This window comes from Macaca fascicularis, chromosome 1 (genome assembly GCF_037993035.2).
Source record: "Macaca fascicularis isolate 582-1 chromosome 1, T2T-MFA8v1.1".
NCBI classification, from domain to species: Eukaryota; Metazoa; Chordata; class Mammalia; order Primates; family Cercopithecidae; genus Macaca; species Macaca fascicularis.
The window spans coordinates 85175111-85199243 of record NC_088375.1 but is presented as its reverse complement, the minus strand read 5'-3'; the positions used below and the strand labels follow the sequence as shown (position 1 = coordinate 85199243).

The 24133-nt window shown below is 36.3% G+C and overlaps 1 protein-coding gene across 42 annotated transcripts in view; it reads left to right on the top strand.

The window, feature by feature from the left end:
• The window catches only part of CDC42BPA (CDC42 binding protein kinase alpha), a 328933-nt gene that overhangs the window by 38807 nt on the left and 265993 nt on the right, over positions 1-24133 (top strand). For all 42 annotated transcript variants that reach the window (XR_010585989.2, XR_012433742.1, XR_010585975.2 and 39 more), the window contains exon 2: positions 20746-20837. Coding sequence is in view for 34 of the 42 variants with exons in the window: in XM_005541041.4 (XP_005541098.3) it covers positions 20746-20837 (92 nt within the window). In the remaining 8 variants the exon portion in view is untranslated. The remainder of the gene's footprint in view (positions 1-20745; positions 20838-24133) is intronic.

Below are 24133 nucleotides of genomic sequence, written 5' to 3'. Positions count from 1 at the left end.
AAATACAGATTTATTTGGATGTATTTCTACCATTTAAAAAGCTTTTTCTATATTTATTTTTCCTTATGTTCTCACTGTCTTTTAGATTAATTCAGTATACTTGCCAGATATAGTTTTTCCCTCTAGTTGTTTGGAAGACGTAACACTTCATTTCTCTTCGGGTTGAGACTGCCCAGTTGAAATTTCCACATTTAAGTTATGAAAGTAATCACTTTTTTAATGGTCTTCCTAAGGATCCTCTCCTGTGACTTCTAGTCTCTGTTTCTTTTAATTTAGAAAAAGAGAATCTGTTTGGAATAGTTTGGATCAGGTGTCTACTTTTGGATCATAGCTGTTATAAGGTGTGGAAGGTGGAGAATTTTTGTAGAGATGTGGCCACTGGGGGGTTCCTTTCCTTCACTCCTTACGTCTCTACTCCCCTCTTCATGAACTGTATATTATTGATTTTTATCAGGCATTTTGCGAGATATATACGACGGAATTGCTGCAAGCCCAAATATATGTAATTCCATAGTCTTTCTGTAAGACTGTTTCTCTCAAATTTACAGAGTGGGGGGAATATTATTCCTTTTTATTTTTTTGGTGTATGTGAATATTTGAAAACTGTCAAACCAGGAAACACCTCCCCCCACCACTACCTCCCAATCCCAAATGTGTCATCTCTCACTGGCTAAACTGTTCCAAAAGCTTTGGGTTGTTTTTTTCCCCTTGTTTCTTCCATTCTTTTCCTTTAGTGCTTATCTGAGAATTCCTAGGGCACTTTGAGGAAGTATTATCAGTATTTCACAATTAGAATGAACTATTGTCCTAACTTTTAATGGAGGTTCAGGACCATGGACAGATCATGTGCGCTACCTGTCTCAGTCCCACCCACATATTTTAGCACGTTAAAATATTCTCCTGAAGTCTCCACTGGCATCATTCTTTTCCTTATAAGTTGAACTTCTCCCTATTTTTATCAGTCATCTTACAGCCAGGTCTTGTCTCTTTAAAGTTTTGTTGTTGTTGTTGTTGTTGTTTTGAGACAGTTTGGCTCTTGTTGCCCAGGCTGGAGTGCAGTGGCGCCACCTCGGCTCACCGCAACCGCTACCTCTCGAGTTCAAGCAATTCTCCTGCCTCAGCCTCCTGAGTGGCTGGGATTACAGGCATGCGCCACCACGCCCGGCTAATTTTGTATTTTTTTTTAAGTAGAGATGGGGTTTCTCCATGTTGTCAGGATGATCTCGAACTCCTGACCCTCAGGTGATCTGCCCGCCTTGGCCTCCCACAGTGCTGGGATAAGAGGCTTAAGCCACCGTTTCGGGCTTTTTCTTTTTTTTTTTTTTTCTTTTTTTGAAACAGCCTTTTTCTGTCGCCCAGGCTGGAGTGCAGTGGTGCTATCTCGACTCACTGCAACTTCTGCCCCCCGGGTTCAAGCAGTTATGCCTCAACTTCCTGAGTAGCTGAGATTACAGGCATGCACCACCATGCCTGGCTAATTTTTGTATTTTTGGTAGAGATGGGGTTTCACCATGTTTGCCAGGCTGATCTCGAACTCCTGATCCGCCCATCAGGATCCTCCCACCTCGGCCTCCCAAAGTGCTAGGATTACAGGCATGAGCCACCGCGCCCAGCCCCTCTTTGAAGTTTTTATCTCATTTATTTATAAAATACTTATCTTGCCAATACCTTTGAGTTAGTAAATAGTTTAGTCTCCGTAAAGAAATGGAGAATTAGATAGGTAACTTATTTAATGATGGAGCCAGGTTTTGCAGTCAGGTTTTTCTGACTCTGAAACCAGATCTCTCAATTACTTGATATACTTCATTTAAAAAAATCATTATTCTGTTCATTATACTGTTTATGACTTTAAAAATATGTTTTAAAATCATTTATAATTTATTTTTGAAATTACAGGGCCAGGCACAGTAGCTCACATCTGTAATACTAGCTGTTAGGGAGGCTGAGGCAGAAGGTCACTTGAGGCCAGGAGTTTGACACCAGCCTGGGCAACATAGTGAGATTCCAACTCTAAAACCAAAAGCACTTTACACATTTGCCCAATTTTCTATTATAGTGTTCGTTTTTTTCCTACTACATTGTAAGAGCTCCTTGAATTTTAGGGATAGCAACCCTCTGACCATCGTAGATTACATATATTTCCCCCATTTGTATTTTTTCTTTTTAACTTAGAGTATTTTTTAAAATATGACTTTAGTACATAATAAAACTGTATCTTTTATTTAGTTAAATCTTTTCCTTAGGGTTTTTCTTTTGGCATTCTGATTAGAAAACTTCTTCCCCATCCAAAGAACATAAAAATATCCAATTCTGACATATCTGTGGTATATGTAAGGTTATTTTTCAGATTGTCTGTATTTGAACTGATAATTTTAGAACACACTTTAAGAGCGGTAGGTTAAGGACCTTTATATTTCTTTTTAAATGTTTTCTTGGCTTTTCTTCTACATTTATTCTTATAGGTGACCTTACAATTATCTTTACATTCTCTTTCTTTTTCCAAAATCTAATTAGGAAGAACTTTTAAAAAGATAAACAAAGTGGCCAAACTTTACTTTCACTTTTGTCATGTTTTAAACGTATGAAATAATTAAACTTTAATTTATAATAGGGTTCTTACCAGCTGGATAGAAATACATTTACATAGTGCCTATATTTATTTTTTCTTTCTTTGTTATTTATCTTCTAGGAAGCTATTATGTAAAATTTATGGTGAACCAGTTGTTGATTTATACATTATTAATGGTGTAATAACTGAGGATGCTTGAAAGAAGGCATGTAATGAGATTAAATTGTTGCCATGGGAAGATAGACTAGGTAACTACCCAGAATGTTTCCCATTTCTAGTACAATATCTGGTATTAAATACATGAAGAGTTAAATGAATAATGAAGACTTTTTTTGGGTGAATTTACAAAGCTCTTAATTTCAGCCTTATGGATCAGAATCAGAGATACAAGTATATTCAGTCATCTTATTTATAGGAGGCAAAGTAGATGAACTAGAATGTCAGGAATTTACAATAAAGAATATATCTATCAGCCATCAGAGTCATTTGTATCATTCTCACCGCTTTTTTTTTTCTACAGGAAAAATTTTATCAGACGTTCACTTGAAGAATGAAACTGGAATAAGAATAGCTACTTTAGTGAATTTAAGTTCTGATAGCATGATAGGAATGATGTGCCAAGTGGATTAATATTTTTGCCCAGTGTTTAACATGTTCCTCTGCTGTGCACAAAAGACTGCTACCTAAGTTTCTCACTCACAGATATTCTCTACTGATAATACCTGCCTCCTGGCCACATACTTTCTTTAGCTGTGTCATTAGCTCACCATTAGATCTTGCTCTGATTTAGACATAATTATTTAAAAGAAAATACACAAGTTGTACATGAATATATGTTTATTTTAAAAAACAGTATAATGAACATTTATTGAGCCATTTTATGCACCAGATATCACATTAAGTATTATATATTCTTATTTAATTAAAAACCCATTTTTAACCCATTGAGGGACTCAAACAGGTACTTACATGCCAGTGTTCATAGCACTGGCATGTAATAGCCACTCACAATAGCCAAAAAATGTAAACACCCTAGTGTCCATTAACTTGTAGATGGATAAAATGAATGTGGCATAAGCATACAATGGAGTATTATTTAGCCATAAGAAGAATGAATTTCTGACACATGCTGTGCAACATCACTGAACCTTGAAAACATGCCTAGTGACATAAGCCAGACATACATGATTCTACTTATATGCAGTGTGTAGAATAGGCAAATTCCATAGAGACAGAATGTAGATTAGTGGTTACCAGGCATGGGATGTGATGGTGGGTGGGGGAGGGGATGGGGAATTATTGCTTAGTGTTTACAGAGTTCTGTTTGGGGTGATGAAGTTTTAGAAATAGTGGTAATGTTTGTACAACATTATGAATGTAATTAATGCCACTGATGTACACTTAATAGTTAAAATGGTATATTTTATGTTACATATTTTTTCCACAAAATAAAATTCAAACAACTCATGACTTAGGTTCTACTATTATCACCATTTTGCAAGTGAGGTTTAGAAGAAATAAGTAACTAGTATGAGTTCATGTAGCTAAGTGACAAGCATCTAGACTTGAACTCAGGTTTGTCTGACCCCAGATTCCGTATTTTTAATCAGGTGGTTCTCTGCTTTCAGAAATAAAAGTGGAGGTGCCGTCTTTCCTATTCCTTATTTGCATTCTTTTGCACAGAAATTACCTCTGGTTCTTTACTTAATTGTTTGACATGTATCCTTTTAGACTCTTTTCCTATGCATTTAAGTATTTAAGTATTCCTATGCATTTAAGTATTAAAGACTCTTTTCCTGTGCATTTAATATTAAGTATTTGTACATAAACAAATGTGTACAACTTTTTCATTAATTTACATACATGGCATAACATATTGTTTATGTGACTGCTTTTTTCATTTAACAGTATGCATTAGAGATATTTCTATTAATTCATGTAGATCTACTTCATTTTATTTGCTGCATATGTTTCATGGCATGGATATATATGGGTATAGTGTTTCGTGGCATGGATATCCCGTAATTTATATACCATTTCGATATTTCCTAGGTAGTTTCCAGTTTTCCATTCTAACATACAGTATTTCAGGGCTTGTACATATGCTCAGAAGTGCAGTTTTTGGGCAAAGGGAATGTACATTTAAAATATTTTAAGTTACTGCAATATAATATTTCTTCCCCCATAAAGGATACCAGTTTAAACTTCTAACACTGAGATATGAGAGTCCTTTTTGCTAGGAACAGAATATTATCAGTCTTTTTTGCCTGTCCTATGGTCAATAATTGATACTTGTTACATTAGTATAAAAATCTCTGATTTACTTCCAGATGTTAGACATTTTTGATATGGTTTTCTGTTTTTTTTTAATTGACAGTGCCTATTTTTCTAATATTAATATTTCTCTTAGTGATTTCTAAAATCTGTATGTTCTATGTGTTAATTTTTTGTTATGTAAATATTTGTTACAAATATGTTTTTCCAATGTTGTTTTATTTTTCTTAAACTTTGTTCATGTTATCTTTTACCTTACAGGAGACTTGTTTTTATATAGATAAATCTTCTTTTTATTATTAATACTTCTGGCTATAAGGCTTTGTGTTGCTGAAACAGCTTTTCCCATTTCAATATTATGTGAATATGCTCCATTTTTTTTCCTAGTATTACTATAGATTTTAAAAATTGTTTCTCTAATTATGGCAATATTTTTTGAATTGTGTGAGCTATCGATTAAAGTTTTTTTTCCAAATAGTTCATCTTTCCCCCACTCATTTGAAACACCTATATCTGAGCCCATTTCTGCTTCATTGTTCTATTGGTTCAGGGGTCAGCAGACTAACACACAAGACGAATCTGGCTTACTGCCTTGCTTTTGTAAATACAGATTTATTGGAACATAGCCCCACCCATTTGTTTACATATTGTTTTTGTTTTGATTATACAAGGGCTGAGTTGAATAGTTGGCACTAAAGAGCTCACGAAGCCTAAAATATTTACTGTGGCCTTTACAGAAAAAGTTTGCCAACCCCTGAATTAGTCTCTTTTCTAATACTAGACTTTTTTTAAAATAAAAATATAAATATGGGCTGAGCACAGTGACTCATGCCTGTAATCCCAGCAGTTTGGGAGGCCAAGGTAGGTGGATTGCTTGAGCCCAGCAGTTTGAGACCAGCCTGGGCAATATGGCAAAACCCTGTCTGTACAAAAAATATAAAAATTAGTGTAGTCCCAGCTACTTGGGAGGCTGAGGTTGGAGGATTGTTTCAGCCCAGGAGGTTGAGGCTGCAGTGAACCATGAACACGCCAGTACACTCCAGCCTGAGTGACAGAGCAAGACCTTGTCTTTAAAAAAAAAAGTGTGTGTGTATATATATACACACACACAAAAAGTATACATACATATATACATACACATACAAAATACACATATAAATGTGTGTTAATGGGTATGTCTGTCTCCCCATGTCACACTTTTTTATTTTATTTTATTTTATTTTATTTTAATTTTTATACAGCCTGGTGGGGAGGGGGTGTATCTTTTCCTACCAGATATCAAAACTAATAAATTATAGTAAAAATAGAGTCTGGTATTGGAAAAGAAACTGACTAAAACAGAATTGGCCAACTTTTTCTGTAAAGACTACAATAAATACTTGGCCGGGAGCGGTGGCTCAAGCCTGTAATCCCAGCACTTTGGGAGGCCAAGACGGGCAGATCACGAGGTCAGGAGATCGCGAGACCATCCTGGCTAACATGGTGAAACTCCGTCTCTACTAAAAAATACAAAAAAAAAAACCTAACCGGGCGAGGTGGCGGGCGCCTGTAGTCCCAGCTACTCGGGAGGCTGAGGCAGGAGAATGGCGTGAACCCGGGAGGCGGAGCTTGCAGTGAGCTGAGATCCGGCCACTGCACTCCAGCCTGGGCGACAGAGCGCGACTCCGTCTCAAAAAAAATAAAAAATTTAAAAAATTAAAAAATAAATAAATACTTTTGACTTTGTGAGCTGTACCGTCTCTGTGCCAGCTATTCATCTCAGCCCTTATGTCGTAAAAGCAAACGAAAACAGTACATAAACAAACGGATGGGGCTATGTTCCAATAAAAACACCTGTGTTTTAAACATTTTTTCTTGATTATTCTGCATTTCGTTTTGCACCTGAACTTCAGAAACAGTTGTTGACTTCAATCAGATACCACATTAGGCTTTCTTTTAAGGCAAACTTAAAAAAAATGTAACTTTTCAGAGATTACATTTTATATACAAATTTGCCATTTTAAAATAAATACTTGATTAAGTAATCAGTACTAACTCCAGTGCCTAGGACATGGTAGGTGTACAATTCATGCTACTAGTATGAATGGTCCAAGATTGTTTCTGCCATGTCTTTTGTCTGGTGATATGGTTTGGCTTTGTGTCCCCATCCAAATCTCATTTCGAACTGTTACCCCCGCATGTTGAGGGAGGGACCTGGTAGGAGGTGATTGGATCATGGGGACGATTTCCCCCATGCTGTTCTTGTGATAGTGAGGGAGTTCTCACAAGATCTGACGGTTTTAAAAGTGGCATTGTGCTTGCTTGCTCTCCTGCTGCCTTGTGAAGAAGGTGCTTGCTTCCCTTTCACCTTCTGCCATGATTGTAAGTTTTCTGAAGCCTCCCCAGCCATGTGGAACTGTAAGTCAATTAAACCTCTTTTGTTTATAAATTACCCAGGCTCAGGTAGTATCTTTATAGAAGTGTGAAAACAGACTAATACACCTGGAGAATCGCCTATCTGATAGGTATAGATATTCATTAACAGGCATCTGTCACCTGTTATCTGATAACATCTATGTCAGTTGCATACGTGACAGATGATATAGATTAGATTGTACATTTTTTAAATGCTTAAGGGCCAGCAAACATTCCTAAAACATTAAAATATCATAATACTATTCCTTCCCCCACCCCACAGGTCTTCTAGTAGATGATCTTATCTATGTTTTAAGAGATCATTGAATTCCTAAAATGATTTTATTTTGTAGAATTATGTATTCTGTTATGCATTTTGGTAACAGATTAGAACTAAACTGGATATAGTAGGGATTTCATTCATAAATTATCATTCAACACTAAATGCAGATTCTTGGCTGAAGGAGCTTATATATTCAAAATCTATTTTGTTATAAAAATGCATAAATTAAGCATTTTCTTAGTAGGACCAAACTTTTTGTGATATATTTGACTGACTTTTCTTTCCTAATCTTGTAATATCCTTCTATAGACATTTAAAGTTTTACTTCTTTATGCCTTCCCCAGCAACTTTAAACCAACATTTTCCTGCTCTTTCTGACCTCATGCTAAAGACTGCATGCTAGACGGTCTGGTTGTGAATCCCAGTTCCTTCATTTATTTGAATATTTTAAGGGCCAACAAAATTGTCAGAAATTAGTTTAAAAATGTAAATAAATGGACTATTTAGGTCACATAAATTATTTTGTTTTCTTATTGAAAATGAAGCTAGTAATGCTACCTATCTTCATAGTTTGTTGTGTGTCTTGGACAAGTTGGTATGCAAAACATAAAATGTCAAGCTTGTTAAATGGAGTTACTCTGAAGATTATGAGTCCTGTTCTGATAGCCTAATTGAGAATAAGTGCTACAAACACATGTAGTTTCAATTTACAGATGCAGAGATAAGTTATAGACTAGTGATAAACTTGGCAAGATTTCTGGGTAAGCTTATGTTTCACTGTATAGAATTATATTTTGACTTCATGCTTAATATTTTTTAAAAGCATTTGCTTGGTCATAACAGAATGCAACTAACAGTGATCGAAAACACAAGAACATTTATTACTAAATAAGAAGTCTTGAGGCAGGCAATCCCAGGGTTGGTTCTCTGGCTCAGCAGTGTCAAAGTGTTAGACTGCCAGGTCTCTGAAGCTCTTCTGTTTTCCCTTTTACGGTTGCAAGGCCAGCTCCTAAAAGAGCATATCATCATGGTAATATCTAGAGTAGAGAGAGAGCATTCGAGAAAGGGCTTTCTCCTTGTTCTTACTCATTAGAGAAAAGACCCTTCCTAGAAGCTCTCAGGCCCTTTCTATTATTGGTCAAAATAATATAAAGCAAGTTTCACACAGATGCCTGACCAAACAATGGAAAAGGGGAAAGGACTTACCATGACTGGCATATACCAATTATAATTCACCTTCTGGGGTAAAACAAATTGCCACTACCCAGAAATAGGGTCTGTCAATGAGGAAGAAGGGAACATTAGTTGTTAGGTAACTAGGTAGTCTGCCACATAAAATACTCATTTAAGTGACTTACAAAGTAACAGGGTTTAAAATAGTGAACAAAGCAGACTTAACCCCCTGAATTCTTGAGGTTTTTTTTTTTTTTTTTTCTGTTTAAGAGATGCCATTTTTGTTGGGATATTATTAGGCATTTTCTTGTCTCCTGAATGTTTATAAGTGTTAATTATGTATTAGTATTTCTAGTTTCAGAGCAAAAGAGAAGCTAGGGTCTAGAGGATAATATACCCAAGTTCAAATAGATGGGAGGTTCTAATTATATCAGTTAATAATTTTTTATTATGACAGAAATTGCAGAAAGAATGTAAGAAAAAGGTAGCAGCACTGCCCAAATGAGGTTATACAAGAAGAGGAAGAGAGAATCCATGAAGATACTGAGTGGGGTATTGAGTTGCTATCTGAGGTTTCAGAGAGGAATTGAAAAATTCCAGGTTTAGCTGAAGGTCCAGTTCCAGACTTAGCTGAAGGAATTACAGTGGCATATACAATTCCGAAAAGGCAAGACGATTCTGTCACTGAGGTAACGGGAAGATTCTGGAAAGCTTGGAAGACCTCATGGCCAAGATGAAGAATATGTAGATAATGGACTGGCATATATTTTATTTCTCATGTTAAAGCCTCTTCCCTTGAAATTAAAAAAAATTAAAAACTGATAAAACTTAGGGCAACATTAATTAATGTATACTCTTAACTGAATTGTTATACTTTTTGAAAATCCTGTGACTTGCTTGTTTCTCTCCACTCCAACTAACTCTCCTAAAATGTATGTTTCATTCTAGTAAGAAAACTTTAAGGATATTGTAGGATATAAATCTTATTTGAAAACATAGCCATTGAAATGTTTTGGCCTTTTGGAGTTGGGGAATGACAAATCTGATCTTGTAATCTTTTTCTTTCCAGTAATCCCTTGTGTCTGTTGCCTGAGGGACATGGACGATAAAGCAGTACATGATGCTCAGATACAGGGAAAAGGACAAGGCATATAGCTTATTGATTGGAGCTCACAAGCATCTGCTCATTGTGTTTGGAATTGCTTTCTATAAGAAAATTGCCCACTACTATTAACTTGACCAACAAGGAATTTAAAATAGCCTGTGAAAGAACATCTTTTCAAATGTTTGCTGATGAAATAAAAGTTGAAATGTATTCATTGCAAAAGTCTGTAAACCTGTGGATTATATATTCAAAATAGACAAAGACAAATAAAAAGCAGCTATCTTCATGAATAGACAAAGTTGCTTTCAGGAAGTATAAATTATATTCTGCACTGACCAAAGAATAGAAGTTATTGCATCTGTGGAACATATATCTGGAGTTACTATACTTTACTAAAGAGCAGGGCATAAATTTAGACTAAGATCCATCTGGATTACACTCATTCTTTAGGCCACTCCTGGATACTTCATTTAAATTTTGATTCTCCGCTGGGCGTGGTGGCTCATGCCTGTAGTCCCAGCACTTCGGGAGGTTGAGGTGGGTGGATCACCTGAGGTCAGGAGTTCGAGACCAGCCTGGCCAACATGGTGAAACCTTGTCTCCACTAAAAATACAAAAATTAGCCGGGCATGGTGGTGGGCGCATGTAATCCCAGCTACTCGGCTACTCAGGAAGCTGAGGCAAGAGAATCACTTGAACCTGGGAGGTGGAGATTGCAGTGAGCCAAGATCATGCCATTGCACTGCAGCCTGGGTGCAGAGCGAGACTCTGTCTCAAAAAAAAGAAAAAAAAAAATTGATTCTCGAGATAGTGAGATGTCAGCAAGGTTTGTCTTGTATAGTGGGCATAAAAGAAAAGTTCTGAAGTGCCTCTTCAGTGACTTGTAGTTAGTGGAAAAATATCATTTTCCCTGATCATGACCACTACAGTGTAAATTGATATAAATTAACTTTCTCTGGAGTGACACACAAATAACGAAGACTTAAGAGAACCTGGGTTGAAATAAATTTCCAATTGTTTGGAGGCCAATAAATACCATGCAGGTGTAATCATTAAAAAAATTATATAAACTACAATATTTTAGCTTTTCTGTGTGAGAAAGTGATTGGCTTGTTTGTTTGAGACAGAGTCCTGCTCTGTCATCCAGGCTGGAGTGCAGTGACACGATCTTGGCTCTCTGCAGCCTCACCTCCCAGGTTCCAGTGATTCTCTTGCCTCAGCCTCCCAAGTAGCTGGGATTACAGGTGTGTGCCACTACGCCTGGCTAGTTTTTGTGTTTTTCGTAGAGATGGGGTTTCACCATGTTAGCCAGGCTGGTCTTAAACTCTTGACCTCAAGTGATCTGCCCGCCTCCACCTCACAAGGTGCTAGGATTACAAGCATGAGCCACTGCACCTAGCCAAAAGTGATTTCATGAAAATTGTTAAAAATCTGTAGCTGCTTTGTTACCTTCATTAACTCTTTGTGATTAAAGTTGCAAGTTTATTGCAGTAATGGGAATGTGTTAGATTAATGTTCAGGTGAGTTACATTTTAAAATCTGTGTAGTATAGTTATAGTTCACCCAGTAATTAGAACACTATCTTAATTCCTTATTGTTCCTCTAGTGTGTCATAGGAGGTAGAGTTTCTTGATGCTGGGATTGTGGATGTGAGAATTAACATTCTCAGGGTATCCTGTGACTTAAAAGGCCAATTTTTTAACCGTGATATTTTCTGTGATTGTATATAATTTAGTTTAAATTTATACTTAATAAGTGCCAGAGTACATGGCTATATTCTTAGTATTGTTTAGAATGTTATTTCTTAGTCAAAGTTTATGAGGCATCTAGCAACATTTTACATGATATATAAAATTTGAGGTAAATGTGCTTTTTCATGGGAGGAATTCATAGCCTTAAACTGTATTCTTGAAGGAGTGTATGATTCTCCCTCTGTACTTTCCCCTGTTTTTGAATTATTGCTTCAGAGTATTTTTTTAAAAAGTTTGAGTACTTAAAACAGCATAGAGAAGTAAATTGGTGACTTAAAAATTCATTATTTTGTCCTATATGCACATGTTAATATATCATTACATTTCAGTGGCAGTGTTTTTCATTTCTTGAAGTTTTACTTGGTTAATTTTCAAATCGCTGTTCTTTCATTATCATTTGTATTTCTTCCATTTCTTGAATCAATGTTACCCACTTTACGATATTTTTCAGATTGTATTATTCTCTTGAGTTCTTGGGGGTACTAATCTTCCCATTTGTTTTGATTGCCAACTTTCCCCATTTTGGTGTTCTATTTCCTCATTTAGTTTAATTTTTTTTTTTTTAATTGTGAGCTCACTTTTGACTGAGGTAGATTTTTCTGGGATGAGTTCTATTCCCTCTGAATGCTTTTGCTTCTGTGGGATAGGGACTAGATTTAATATTTTTTAGCAAAGGATTTCTTTACCACATGGGCAGTATGGATTCAGACTCCAATCCCTCATGTTTTCCCCTTATGCTGCCCCCTGCCAACACCCTAGGTTGCTTCACTGGACCAAGAATCAGAATTTTTATTATTCCCTGACATGGAGAAAGGGTCCTGGTTTTAATGAGAGGTAATCATTCCAGTCCTCCACCTCTGTTAAGCCACCAGTGATACCTTCGTTCCTTGTGGATCTACCTGTTAGCGCCTGTGTCCAGGACTTCTGCTTTTGCAGCATCTATTCCTGTGTTTAAAGTTTTATTTTTCTTTATTTCTAATTCTTGGGGATTTCTCTTCCTTTCTTCTCTCCTTCATTAGTTTGATTGTATATTTAAAATTTCTCATGGTTGTCTGTTTATTCAGCATTTCTATGTGTATTTGTGTATGTGTGGGTCTGTGTTACTGCTTGCTATGTTGTCAAGACAACATAGTTTCAAAAATGCACAAGGACTGTTTTGAAACTTTGTTTAATAATAACTCAGGCTAGGTGCAGTGGCCTATGCCTGTAACCCCAGCACTTTGGGAGGCCAAGGCAGGCAGATCACCTGAGGTCAGGAGTTCAAGATCTGCCTGGCCAACATGGTGAAACCCCGTCTCTACTAAAAATACAGAAATTAGCTGGGCATGGTGGCGTGCACCTGTAATTCCAGCTACTTAAGAGACTGAGGCATGAAAATTGCTTGAACCCTGGAGGCAGAGGTTGCAGTAAGCTGAGATCATACCACTGCACTCCAGCCTGGGCAACAGATCGAGACTCTGTCTCAAAAAAAACAAAACAAAACAATCTGTTAAAAAATTTTAATATGAAAGATACTGGTGCTTAAAGGTGAATAATACTGTTTTTACCTTCATGTGTCTGTGATTGTAAAAAGTCTCGGAAATATACCACCTGTAACTTTGTTCTTTGTATATTTTAACTCATTAATGTATAGTCACAGTATATTTCATAATCTTTTACTATATATCAATTTAAAAGTACATAGTGTATTTTATTTACAGAATTTAGACACAGAGCCTGACATAATTGATAATAATTTTAACGTGACTTTATTAACTCCTCTTTTCTCATTCTTCCCTATTCTCTTCTAGTCTCCCTTTTGCATGGATTATTATTCTCTTTCCCTGCCCTACTGTTGGTTCCAGATTCTTATGTTATTCCACTGCACATAAGAGAGAGGAAAAATGGTAGAATGGAAACCTACTGGAGAAATTCGAGAAGAAAGGGAAGAAGGAAAATAATGGGTGAAGGGAAGGTTAAAATCTCTTGCTCCAGCACTCTCTGTTCTCTTCCAGGCCTCTTATTTTACTCCTTCAGACTCTGTCTTTATTTCTCATCTTTTCTTCTCACTTATGCCTCCGCCTTTCCACTCTCTCTTTCTATTGGACACTTTCCTTCTTACACCATTGTAGCTATCACTAGTGGCTTGCAATCTATGTTCCTACCACCTGGCCAGTAGTTGTAGGTAGGAAGGAGGTTGGATGGGAGAATTGAAGGAGACTCTGTTTTTGGATCTTGGGCTACATAGAGCAGGAAGAAAGATGTACCTTGCAAGGTATACCAGACATTTTGTATTGGAACTTTGAGTTCTTTTCCTTCTAGAATTACTCATTTATCTGTTCATTAAACAGTATACAATGAACCCCAGGCAGTGTTTTAGGAACTCAGATAGAAACATACTTTGTTCTTTTCAGTTTCAAAGAGATTTTTTAATTTAATTTAGAATTATTTCATTTTTGAATGTCTGAATTTCAGCATCTGTGTTTATTACAAACTTTTTGGGAATAAAGAGGCAACTTGTTATATTGGAAAGATTTTTGGAGCCTGATAGATCTGAGTTTTAATCCTGTCTTTGCCACTTACTAGGTATGTAATATTCAGGAATTTATATTATCTTTCTAAACCTTTCTCTTTTTTTTTCCTGTAAAATGGGAAGTTCTTGGTATGGTACTTGGCCTAGATGGCTCCCAATAAAATAATGCCTGCTGAGATTATTATTATCACACAGAAAGTTTGTTCTTAGTACCAGTTTTGTTTTTGTTTTTTTTTGGCCAAGAAGTACTTTTAAAGGCCGGGCGCGGTGGCTCAAGCCTGTAATCCCAGCACTTTGGGAGGCCGAGGCGGGCGGATCACGAGGTCAGGAGATCGAGACCATCCTGGCTAACATGGTGAAACCCCGTCTCTACTAAAAAAAAATAAAAAAACTAGCCGGGCGTGGTGGCGGGCGCCTGTAGTCCCAGCTACTCGGAGGCTGAGGCAGGAGAATGGCGTGAACCTGGGAGGCGGAGCTTGCAGTGAGCCGAGATCGCGCCACTGCACTCCAGCCTGGGTGACACAGCGCGAGACTCCGTCTCAAAAAAAAAAAAAAAAAAAAAAAAAAAAAAAAAAAAATAGAGTACATTAAGACAATGATTCAAGGATTCTATTTTATTTATTTATTTTTATATCACATTCATGAAGTTTGGACAAGTTGTCATAATTTACGTAAAACTACTATTTCTAAGCTATTACTTGTAAGTTGGTGTGTCCTTCCCTGAGCTAGCTACTGTGAGCTAGCTCACAGTACATAGTAGTACTGTGACTTACTAGTCAAGTTTAGGCCAGCAAGTCACATACTATCTTTAGGCCTTATTATGTTAATGAGGGTTAATAATATGTACCTTATAGATTTTATAACTAAATTATGTATTAGTTTGGCAGCTCACTGTGTCTGGTTGTGAGCTGAAAACCAATTATTTAGTGTAAGATTCAGGGTTGTTCGGGGAATACAAGGCAGGGATGCAGTCAAATGTCAAGAATCACCAGAACCCCAGGAATAAGGAAACTGTCAGAACACTTCCTTTACTCATTGTCTTTGCCTTTCTGTATGCATCTGCTTTTTTTTCCTCTTTCATTATGTGGAACTGATTTTCTCTTTCGCTTTTAGCGTCATAGTATGATGTTTGCCTCAACACTTGCTGAGTTTGTATGTTAATTCTTGTAATCATCTGTAGACTGATGCTGAGTTAGGTTTTAAATTGTCCCCCAGCTTAGGTCAGGTTTCCATATTGGTTCAGTTAACTCTGACTAGTTAAATGGGGCCTCACAATATGCACTTGGCCCACCCCTGAGAACTGAGGGGGAGATTTTCAGAAAAAGAGAGGCGATGTGGCAGATACCTCAGAAAGTGTGTGCCACAAGTGAAGTCATTTAAGTGTACAGCACTGAAGAAAGTAAAGGTATTGTTATCATGAGATGATGTAGTACTTTGTGAAATAACACTGATAGCATATTCAGAATAGCATGTCATTTATCTACCAGTACAACAGATCTGATTGGTCCCTTATATGTCCTTGATTTTTGTCAAGGGCAGTAGTGTAGTGATTATTATTATCTTTTTCAATTGTTGTAATGAATATAAAGTCTTTTGCAATTTGTCTTTTATATTCAAAATTATTTTAATCATACAGTGTGCTTGAAATGGACGTTTTGGTGGATATAATTTTGTAGAATATATCTTTGTATAAAAGCACTTTGTTAAATATTGCTAATGAACTTTTTTCGGGAATAAGTTGAATGTATAATCAGTTTTTTTTTCAAATGCAGCATAGAAATAAGAAATATTCAGGTAATTGATACATGATTCTTTTGGTTCTATCATTGAATTTCTGAGCTCTCAGCTGTAACTTGTTAAGGCATCTTTTAAACTATCTCAGACATTATGAATGCAGTACTCAGTAATGATTTTTATAACCCTTAGCATTGTTTTGGTTCATTTTCTTCATACTACTTAGGGTATCATCATATGACAAGATAACTATATACCCCTCTATAGACACTTAATATTTTTTAATATTTATTGTTCCATGTTCATATTTACCCCAAATTAGAATAATCAGTAGGTATAATTTACCTGAAATGTCAGCTCTACAGCACACTTTTCCTGAATTTCTGATTTAGCCTGAGTAGGGGAACTAGGTTTCAGTTTAAGGATACCTTTGTTTTGTGATTTTGTGATATAGTAGAAATCAAAGCTTCTTTTAAGTATAGAAGGTTGGTGTTATAATTATTTGGGGGGATAGTCAGGCTCCCATTTTTAGTTCTTTTTTTTTTTTTTTTTTTTTGTGACAGGGTTTCACTCTTGCCCAGGTTGGAGTGTAGTGGCGCCATCTAGGCTTACTGCAGCCTTCGTCTCCTGGGCTAAAGTGGCCCTCCCATTTCAGTCTCCTAAGCAGCTGGGACTGTAGGCACAAGCCACTGTGTCTGGCCCATTTTTATATTTGTATTTTTGTAGAGACAGAGTTTTGCCATGTTGCTCAGGCTGGTCTTGAATTCCTGAACTCAAGCAATCCGCCTGCTTTGGCCTCCCAAAGTGTTGGGATTACAGGTATGAACAACCACGCCCGGCCCCATTTTTAGTTCTAATAGGCCTGTATGTATCACCCACCTTGTCAAACTTGTGTGTAATTTTTTTAAAAAAGGTTTCACCCACCTTGTCAAAGTTGTATGTAATTTTTAAAAAGGGTTTCTTCCTTCTTTAATTTGAAACAGAGTCTCACTCTATTGCCCAGGCTGGAGTGCAGTGGCATAATCTTGGCTCACTGCAACCTCCACCTGCCGGGTTCTAGTGATTCTCCTACCTCAGCCTCCCAAGTACCTGGGATTACAGGCACGCACTACCACGCCCAGCTAATTTTTGTATTTTTAGTAGAGACAGGGTTTTACCATGTTGACCAGGCTGGTCTCGAACTTCTGACCTCAGGTGATTCACCTGCCTTGGCTTCTTACAGTGTTGGAATTACAGGCATGAGCCACTGTGCCCAGCATCTTCCTATTTTGTTTTAAAACAGCTTTACTGACGTGATTGACATACCAAACAATTCACCTGTTTGAAGTGTACAATTCAGTGGTTTTGATATCTTACTAATTTTTAAAAATTGTGGTAAAATAACAAAATTTGCCATTTTGATCACTTTTACATGTACAATTCAGTGGCATTAATTTACATTTATAATGCTATGTAATGACCATCACTATCTGTCTCTAAAACGTTTTCATTATCTAAAGAAATTCTGTAACCATTAGGCCCTGACTTTTCATTCTCCTGTCCCCCAGCCTTTAGTAACCTCTAATCTACTTTCTGTCTCTATGAATTTGCCTATTCTAGATATTTCATATAAGTGAAATATTTGCCTTTTAATGCCTGGCTTATTTTACTTAGCATGTTTTCAAGATTCATCCACATTATGGCATGTATCATACCTTAACTTCATTTTAAAGCTGCTTAACATACTGTTGTGTGTGTGTGTTTGTGAGCTACACAAACCAAATACCACATGTTCTCACTCATAAGTGGCAGATGAACAATGAGAACACGTGGACACAGGTAGGGGAACAACACACACCAGGGCCTGTCAGGGGGTGGGATCCAAGGGGAGGGAAGTTTTGTTTATCTCTTCATCTCTTGATGGACATTTGGATAATTTCTACCTTTTGGCTACTGTGAATAATGGTGCCATGAACATAATTGTACAGATAATCTGTTTGAATCTCTTTTGATTCTCTTGGGTACATAGGAATGGAATTGCTGGGATATGTTGGTAAATCTATGTTTAGCTTTTTGAGGAACTACCCAACTGTTTTACAAAGCAGCTGTAACATTTTATATCCCCTCTAACAATGTATGAGGGTTCCAGTTTCTCCACATCCTCATCACTTGTTATTTTTTGTTTTATTTAATTAATTAAAAAATTACAACTATTGTAGAGGTTGTGAAGTGGTATCTCATTGTGATTTTGGTTTGCACTTCCCTAATGATTAGTGATGTTGAGTATCTTTTCATATGTGTATTGGCCATTTTTTAATATCTTCACCACATGTATATATTATTTTACTTTAAGTTCTGGGATACATGTGCAGAACATGCAGGTATGTTACATACGTATACATGTGCCATGGTGGTTTGCTACACCCATCAACCCATCATCTGTGTTTTAAGCAACACATTAGTTATTTATCTAATGCTTTCATTCCCCTTGGACCCCACCCCCTGACAGGCCCTGGTGTGTGTTGTTCCCCTCCCTGTGTCCATGTGTTCTCATTGTTCATCTCCCACTTATGAGTGAGAACATGTGGTATTTGGTTTTCTGTTCCTGTGTTAGTTTGTTGAGACTGATGGCTTCCAGCTTCATCCATGTCCCTGCAAAGGACATAAATTCATTCTTTTTTCATTTTTATTTATCTTCTTTGGAGAAATGTTTATTAAAACTTTTGCCCATTTTTGAATTGGGGTTTTTTGTCGTTGACTTGTAGGAGTTCTTTATATATTCTGGTATTAATTCCTTAGTAGATACATGATTTGCAAATACTTTTCCCATTCTATGGGTTGTCTTTTCTCTCTCTCCATATGAATTTTAGGATGAATTTTTCTATTTCTGTAATGCCATTGTAATTTTGATACAGATTGCTTTGAATCTGTGGATTGCTTTGGGTAATATTGTCATATTAACAATATTAAGTCTTCTTCCAATCCAGAATACTGGATGTCTTTTCATTTATTTAAGTCTTCTTTAATTTTTATTAGCAATATTTTTTTTTTTTTTTTTTTTTTTTTTTGAGACAGAGTCTCGCTCTGTAGCCCAGGCTGGAGTGCAGTGGCCGGATCTCAGCTCACTGCAAGCTCCGCCTCCCGGGTTCACGCCATTCTCCGACCTCAGCCTCCCGAGTAGCTGGGACTACAGGCGCTGCCACCTCGCCCGGCTATTTTTTGTATTTCTTAGTAGAGACGGGGTTTCACCGTGTTAGCCAGGATGGTCTCGATCTCCTGACCTCGTGATCCGCCCATCTCGGCCTCCCAAAGTGCTGGGATTACAGGCTTGAGCCACCGCGCCCGGCCTATTAGCAATATTTTGTAGTTTCCAGTGTACAAGTCTTTCACCTCGTTGGTTAAATTTATCCTTAAGTACTTTATTCTTTTGAATGCTATTGCAAATAGAATTTTGTTATTATTAATTCTGTTATTACTGCTTTTTAAAAGACCAGATCTTGCTATTTTGCCCAGGCTGGAGTGCAGTGGTATGATCATGACTCATTGCAGCCTCGAATAACTGGGCTCAAGTTATCCTTCTGCCTTAGCCTACTGAGTAGCTAAGGACTACAGGCGTGTGCCATCACGTTCAGCTAATTTTTTTCTCTTTCTCTTCACTGTTGTGTGAATTCCACATGGAAATCCTCTCTGTCTTTCCTTTCCTTACAAAACACGAATACAGAAATCTCTAGTAGACTTGACTAAGCAGTGCGGAATACCCGTTTTCGAAGCTAGTTAGGGCTAAATGCATACTTCTAGATCAGAGCAAACTGTATGACCTATCTGTTTCACTCCCCTAATGCTCAAATACATATCTTTGATCTTATCACACTCTGTCTCCATGGAAGGAAGAGAGGAGAAGACAGCTACATCCATGTATTATGATCCTTTAATCATATCAATTCCTTTTTGTGAAAGACAGACCTGAGGAGAGGAAAGGAGACACGTCTAAACTTCTCTTACAGGCAGCAGAATATATAATCGCTCTAATCATTAGCAAATTTTAATTTACCAGTTAAAATATTAATAAGATTGCATCTAATTTCCTTTAATGAAATTCAAAGCATTTTCCATTTTCTAGCTCTTATTTCTTTGCATTTCTTCTCACAATTCTTTACCATGGATTATTTACCATTAACACCCCAAATTCACTTCCTTGCCTGTCTTCATTTGCTTATATTGTTCCCTCTTGCCTGGTGTATCTACACAGTCAAACCCAGGCAAAGGAGCAAGATTCTATTTAGTTCTCAAGGTTCAATTTATCTGTTATCTCCTTTGTGTGAAGCATTAGTATCCATATAATTAGTGTTCTCACTAATTCTGAAGCACTTAAAACTTTATCACATTATTAAATTTTGTGTCTGCATATATGCATACTTGCCTTTCTTGAATGAAGACTAAGAGCTTCTTGAAGGAAAGTATCATATCCATAATCAACTTTTTAAAAACTCCAGTCATTGCCACCATGCTTTGTATACTGTAGACGTTTGCTGAAGCATTTTGAAAGAACAAATGAATGTGAAAGAAATATGAATTTACTTGGTGGGAATTGCTGAAGAGCTCTCTGGTGCTGTGAAATCTGCTTTTATTTTTTATACATTTGTGTTAAAATATATATTTAATGCTGATAGAATGTTAAAACTGGTCTCATTTTTACATCCCCCTTGCTTTGCATTCTTTCATATGTTATTTGGAGTTTAAACATGTATTTCTCACCAAAAATGTAATTCATATGTAAGAAATAAAAGAAAATATATTGTTTTCTTAGGGAAATCAAATTTGTTTATTCTCATATAGTTTGGAATTTTTAAGTATTTTGACAATTCTTAAATAATAATTTGAATTTTTGTGTAACTAAGAAACACCATTATTTATATCTAATTTGCATCACATTTTATTAAGAAAATAATTGATATTGCTCTTTCATTTCAGCTAAACCATTTACTTCTAAAGTGAAACAAATGCGATTACATAGAGAAGACTTTGAAATATTAAAGGTGATTGGTCGAGGAGCTTTTGGGGAGGTAAGAGATTAAGATTTGATAGAAGGTCTGCTAATTGTTTTGGTAGCTGTTGAACACAGTTGTGAGAGAAATTAACAAGTATTGTTACTTGTTACTTGTTAAACAATATTTGTTAAGTTGTGATTGATGTGATTGTGCTGTTGTGATTGATACAATTGCTCAGAAAATGAAGTGTTGAATGAAATATTTCTACTTGGAATTTTTTTTAAAGATCATGTTTTCATATGTACTTCATATGTCAATGTAAATATGAGTGTGTTTCTAGACTCTTTCGTTCTGTTGGTCTATTTATTTGTCTTATTCTAGTATATAAGGAATCTTGATACCTGGTAGTGTGTATAACTCCGACTTCCTTTTTCTACCCCTCTCCCATCTCTCCTCCCCTGATATTTTCATAGTATTTTATTTTGTGTATATATGTATGTGTTTATTTTTGAGATGGAGTCTCCCGCTGTTGCCCAGGCTGGAGTGCAGTGGCGTGATCTCGGCTCACTGCAACCTGCACCTCCCGGCTTCGAGTGATTCTCCTGCCTTAGCCTCCTGAGTAGCTGGGATTATAGGCATCCGCCATCAGGCCCAGCTAATTTTTGTATTTTTAGTCAAGTCGGGGTTTCGCTGTGTTGGTCAGGCTGGTCTTGAATTCCTGACTTCAAGTGATCTGCCTGCCTTGGCCTCCTAGAGGATATTTTCATAGTATTTTAGAATCAGTTTTTCAGTTTCTACTCACTCGTAGAGATACACATACACGGCTGGGCACGGTGGCTCAAGCCTGTAATCCCAGCACCTTGGGAGGCCAAGACGGGTGGATCACGAGGTCAGGAGATGGAGACCATCCTGGCTAACAAGGTGAAACCCCGTCTCTACTAAAAAATACAAAAAACTAGCCGGGCGAGGTGGCGGTCAGGTGGCGGGCGCAGGTAGTTCCAGCTACACGGGAGGCTGAGGCAGGAGAATGGCGTGAACCCGGGAGGCGGAGCTTGCAGTGAGCTGAGATCCGGCCACTGCACTCGTGCCTGGGTGACAGAGCAAAGACCCCGTCTCAAAAAAAAAAAAAAAAAAATACACATACATGTACGCGCACACATACACACACACACACTCACTCTCTCTCTCTCTGTCTTTTCCAGGAATTTGGGTTAAGTTTGTATTGAAACTGGAGATCAGTTTGCAGTTAATTGGCATCTTAACAATACTACTGAATTAGCTAATCCATAGACATGGTATATTCTTCCATTTATTTAGGGCTTTATAAGTTTCTCTCAATACTGTTTGGTAGTGTTCATTCAGTATAGAAGACCACATCTTTCAGCAGATTTATTCCTGGATATGTGATATTCTTGATATTATTTTAATTAGAATTGTTTGTGAAATTTCATTTCCTAATTGTTTTCTTGGTAGTAGTTAGAAGTATAATTTAATTTTATTGATCTTATACCTTGTTATACTTTTCAAATTAGGAATTTTGTTGAATTTTATTAATACTTTGTCTGCATCTTTTGGGACATTCATGGTTTTTCTCCTTTACTTTATTAATGTGTTGAATTAGGCTGTTATATTTTCACATGTTAAACAATCTTTGCATTCCTAAAATAAGCCCAATTGGCTTGTGATATGTTACCCCTTTGTATGTACCAATGGACTTCATGTGCTTTTTCTGTGTTGTTAGGATCTTTGCACCTATGTTCTTAAGATAAATTGGCCTGTAATTTTCCTACTTCGAATGTTCTGATCAGATTTTGGTATCTTGGTTTTGCTGGTCTTACAAGAAGAGGGAAATGTTCCCCCCTTTACTGCTCTCCAGAAGAGTTAGTGAAGATTGTTGTTATTTTTTTCCTCATATGCTTACAAGACTTAACTGGTGAAGCCTCTGAGACCAGAGGTTGCTAGTGAAAAAGTTTTAAATAATATGTTTAATTTCTTTAATGGAAATAAAATGACTTGTATATATGTATTAGTTTTGCTAGGTTTTGCTAGGTTTATCCATTTCATCTAAGTTTTAAAACTTATTACTGTATTGATCATTTCTGTCTTAAAACTTTTCTTGCTAGGGGTTTATCAGTTTATTATCTTTTCCGTGAATTAACTTGGCCTTTTGAATTTTGTTATTGTAGATTTGTTTTCTGGTTATTTAATTTCTGCACTTTATAATATTTTCTTTGGTTTTAACTTGCTATTGTTTTTCTGATTTTTTGAAATAGCATTGATATCTAGCCCTTCTTTTCAAATCTGTGGTTAAGGCTATATATTTTTAGCTATAGCAGACATATTTTGATATGTCATATATATGTATATATTTTTTGCTTAAAATACAGTGTGATTTTAAATCTCTATTTTTTGATCTATGAATTTAAAGTCCATTAAAAAAATTTCTAAACGTTTAGAAAATTTTCTAGTTTGTTTTTTAATTATTATTATAATGTAATTTAAAAGTGGTTAGAACACATACTCTATGTGATTGGAATCCTTTGAAATTTGCTGTGCAGTGTTCTGTAAATATCACTTAGGTCAAGTTCAAAATCTTGTTTAAATCTTCAACATCCTTACTTTCTGTTTTTTTCAGTTTGATCTGTCATTTCCTGAGAGAGGATTTCTTCATTTCTTTCAGTTTTTGCTGATAACATATGTACAGTTATTATATCTTCCTGGTGATTAACTCATTCATCATTATGGAGTGTTCCCATTATCTCTAGAGTTTTTTGATGTAAATTTTCCTTAATCTGATATTAGTAGAACTACTCCAACTCTTTTTTATTAGTATTTTCATTAAATATCTTATTCTGTCCTTTTAGTTTTAGCTTTCTATAAACATGTGGTATGTTTCCTGTTCAGTAGAATATAATTAGGTTTTTGTTTTATATTTGTTTTACTCATTTTGTGTTATTTTTCTCTCATTTCTTGCTTTTTCTTGGATTAATGGAATATTTTAAATTATACCTCCCAATTTTATCTTCTTTTATGGGTTCCCCTGGTGATTACCACACGTATCCTTGGTAAATTTATATTTTGCCAATTCCCATTTACCCAATTTCTACCTTTTTTTTTTGGTCATTGCTGTCATGTATTTTAGTTCCATATATATTTGAAACCCCAATATATATATTGTACCTATTTATGTAGGTTTACCCACATATTTATATTTTCTCTGCTCTTCACGTTCATGTACTTCCCTTTGGGATCATTTTCCTTTTGACTTAAACATTCCCTTTAATATTTCTGTTTTATATTTAGAGACAAAGTTTTGCTTTGTCTCTCTGGCTGCAGTGCAGTGGTATGATCATAGCTCACTGCAGCCTTGA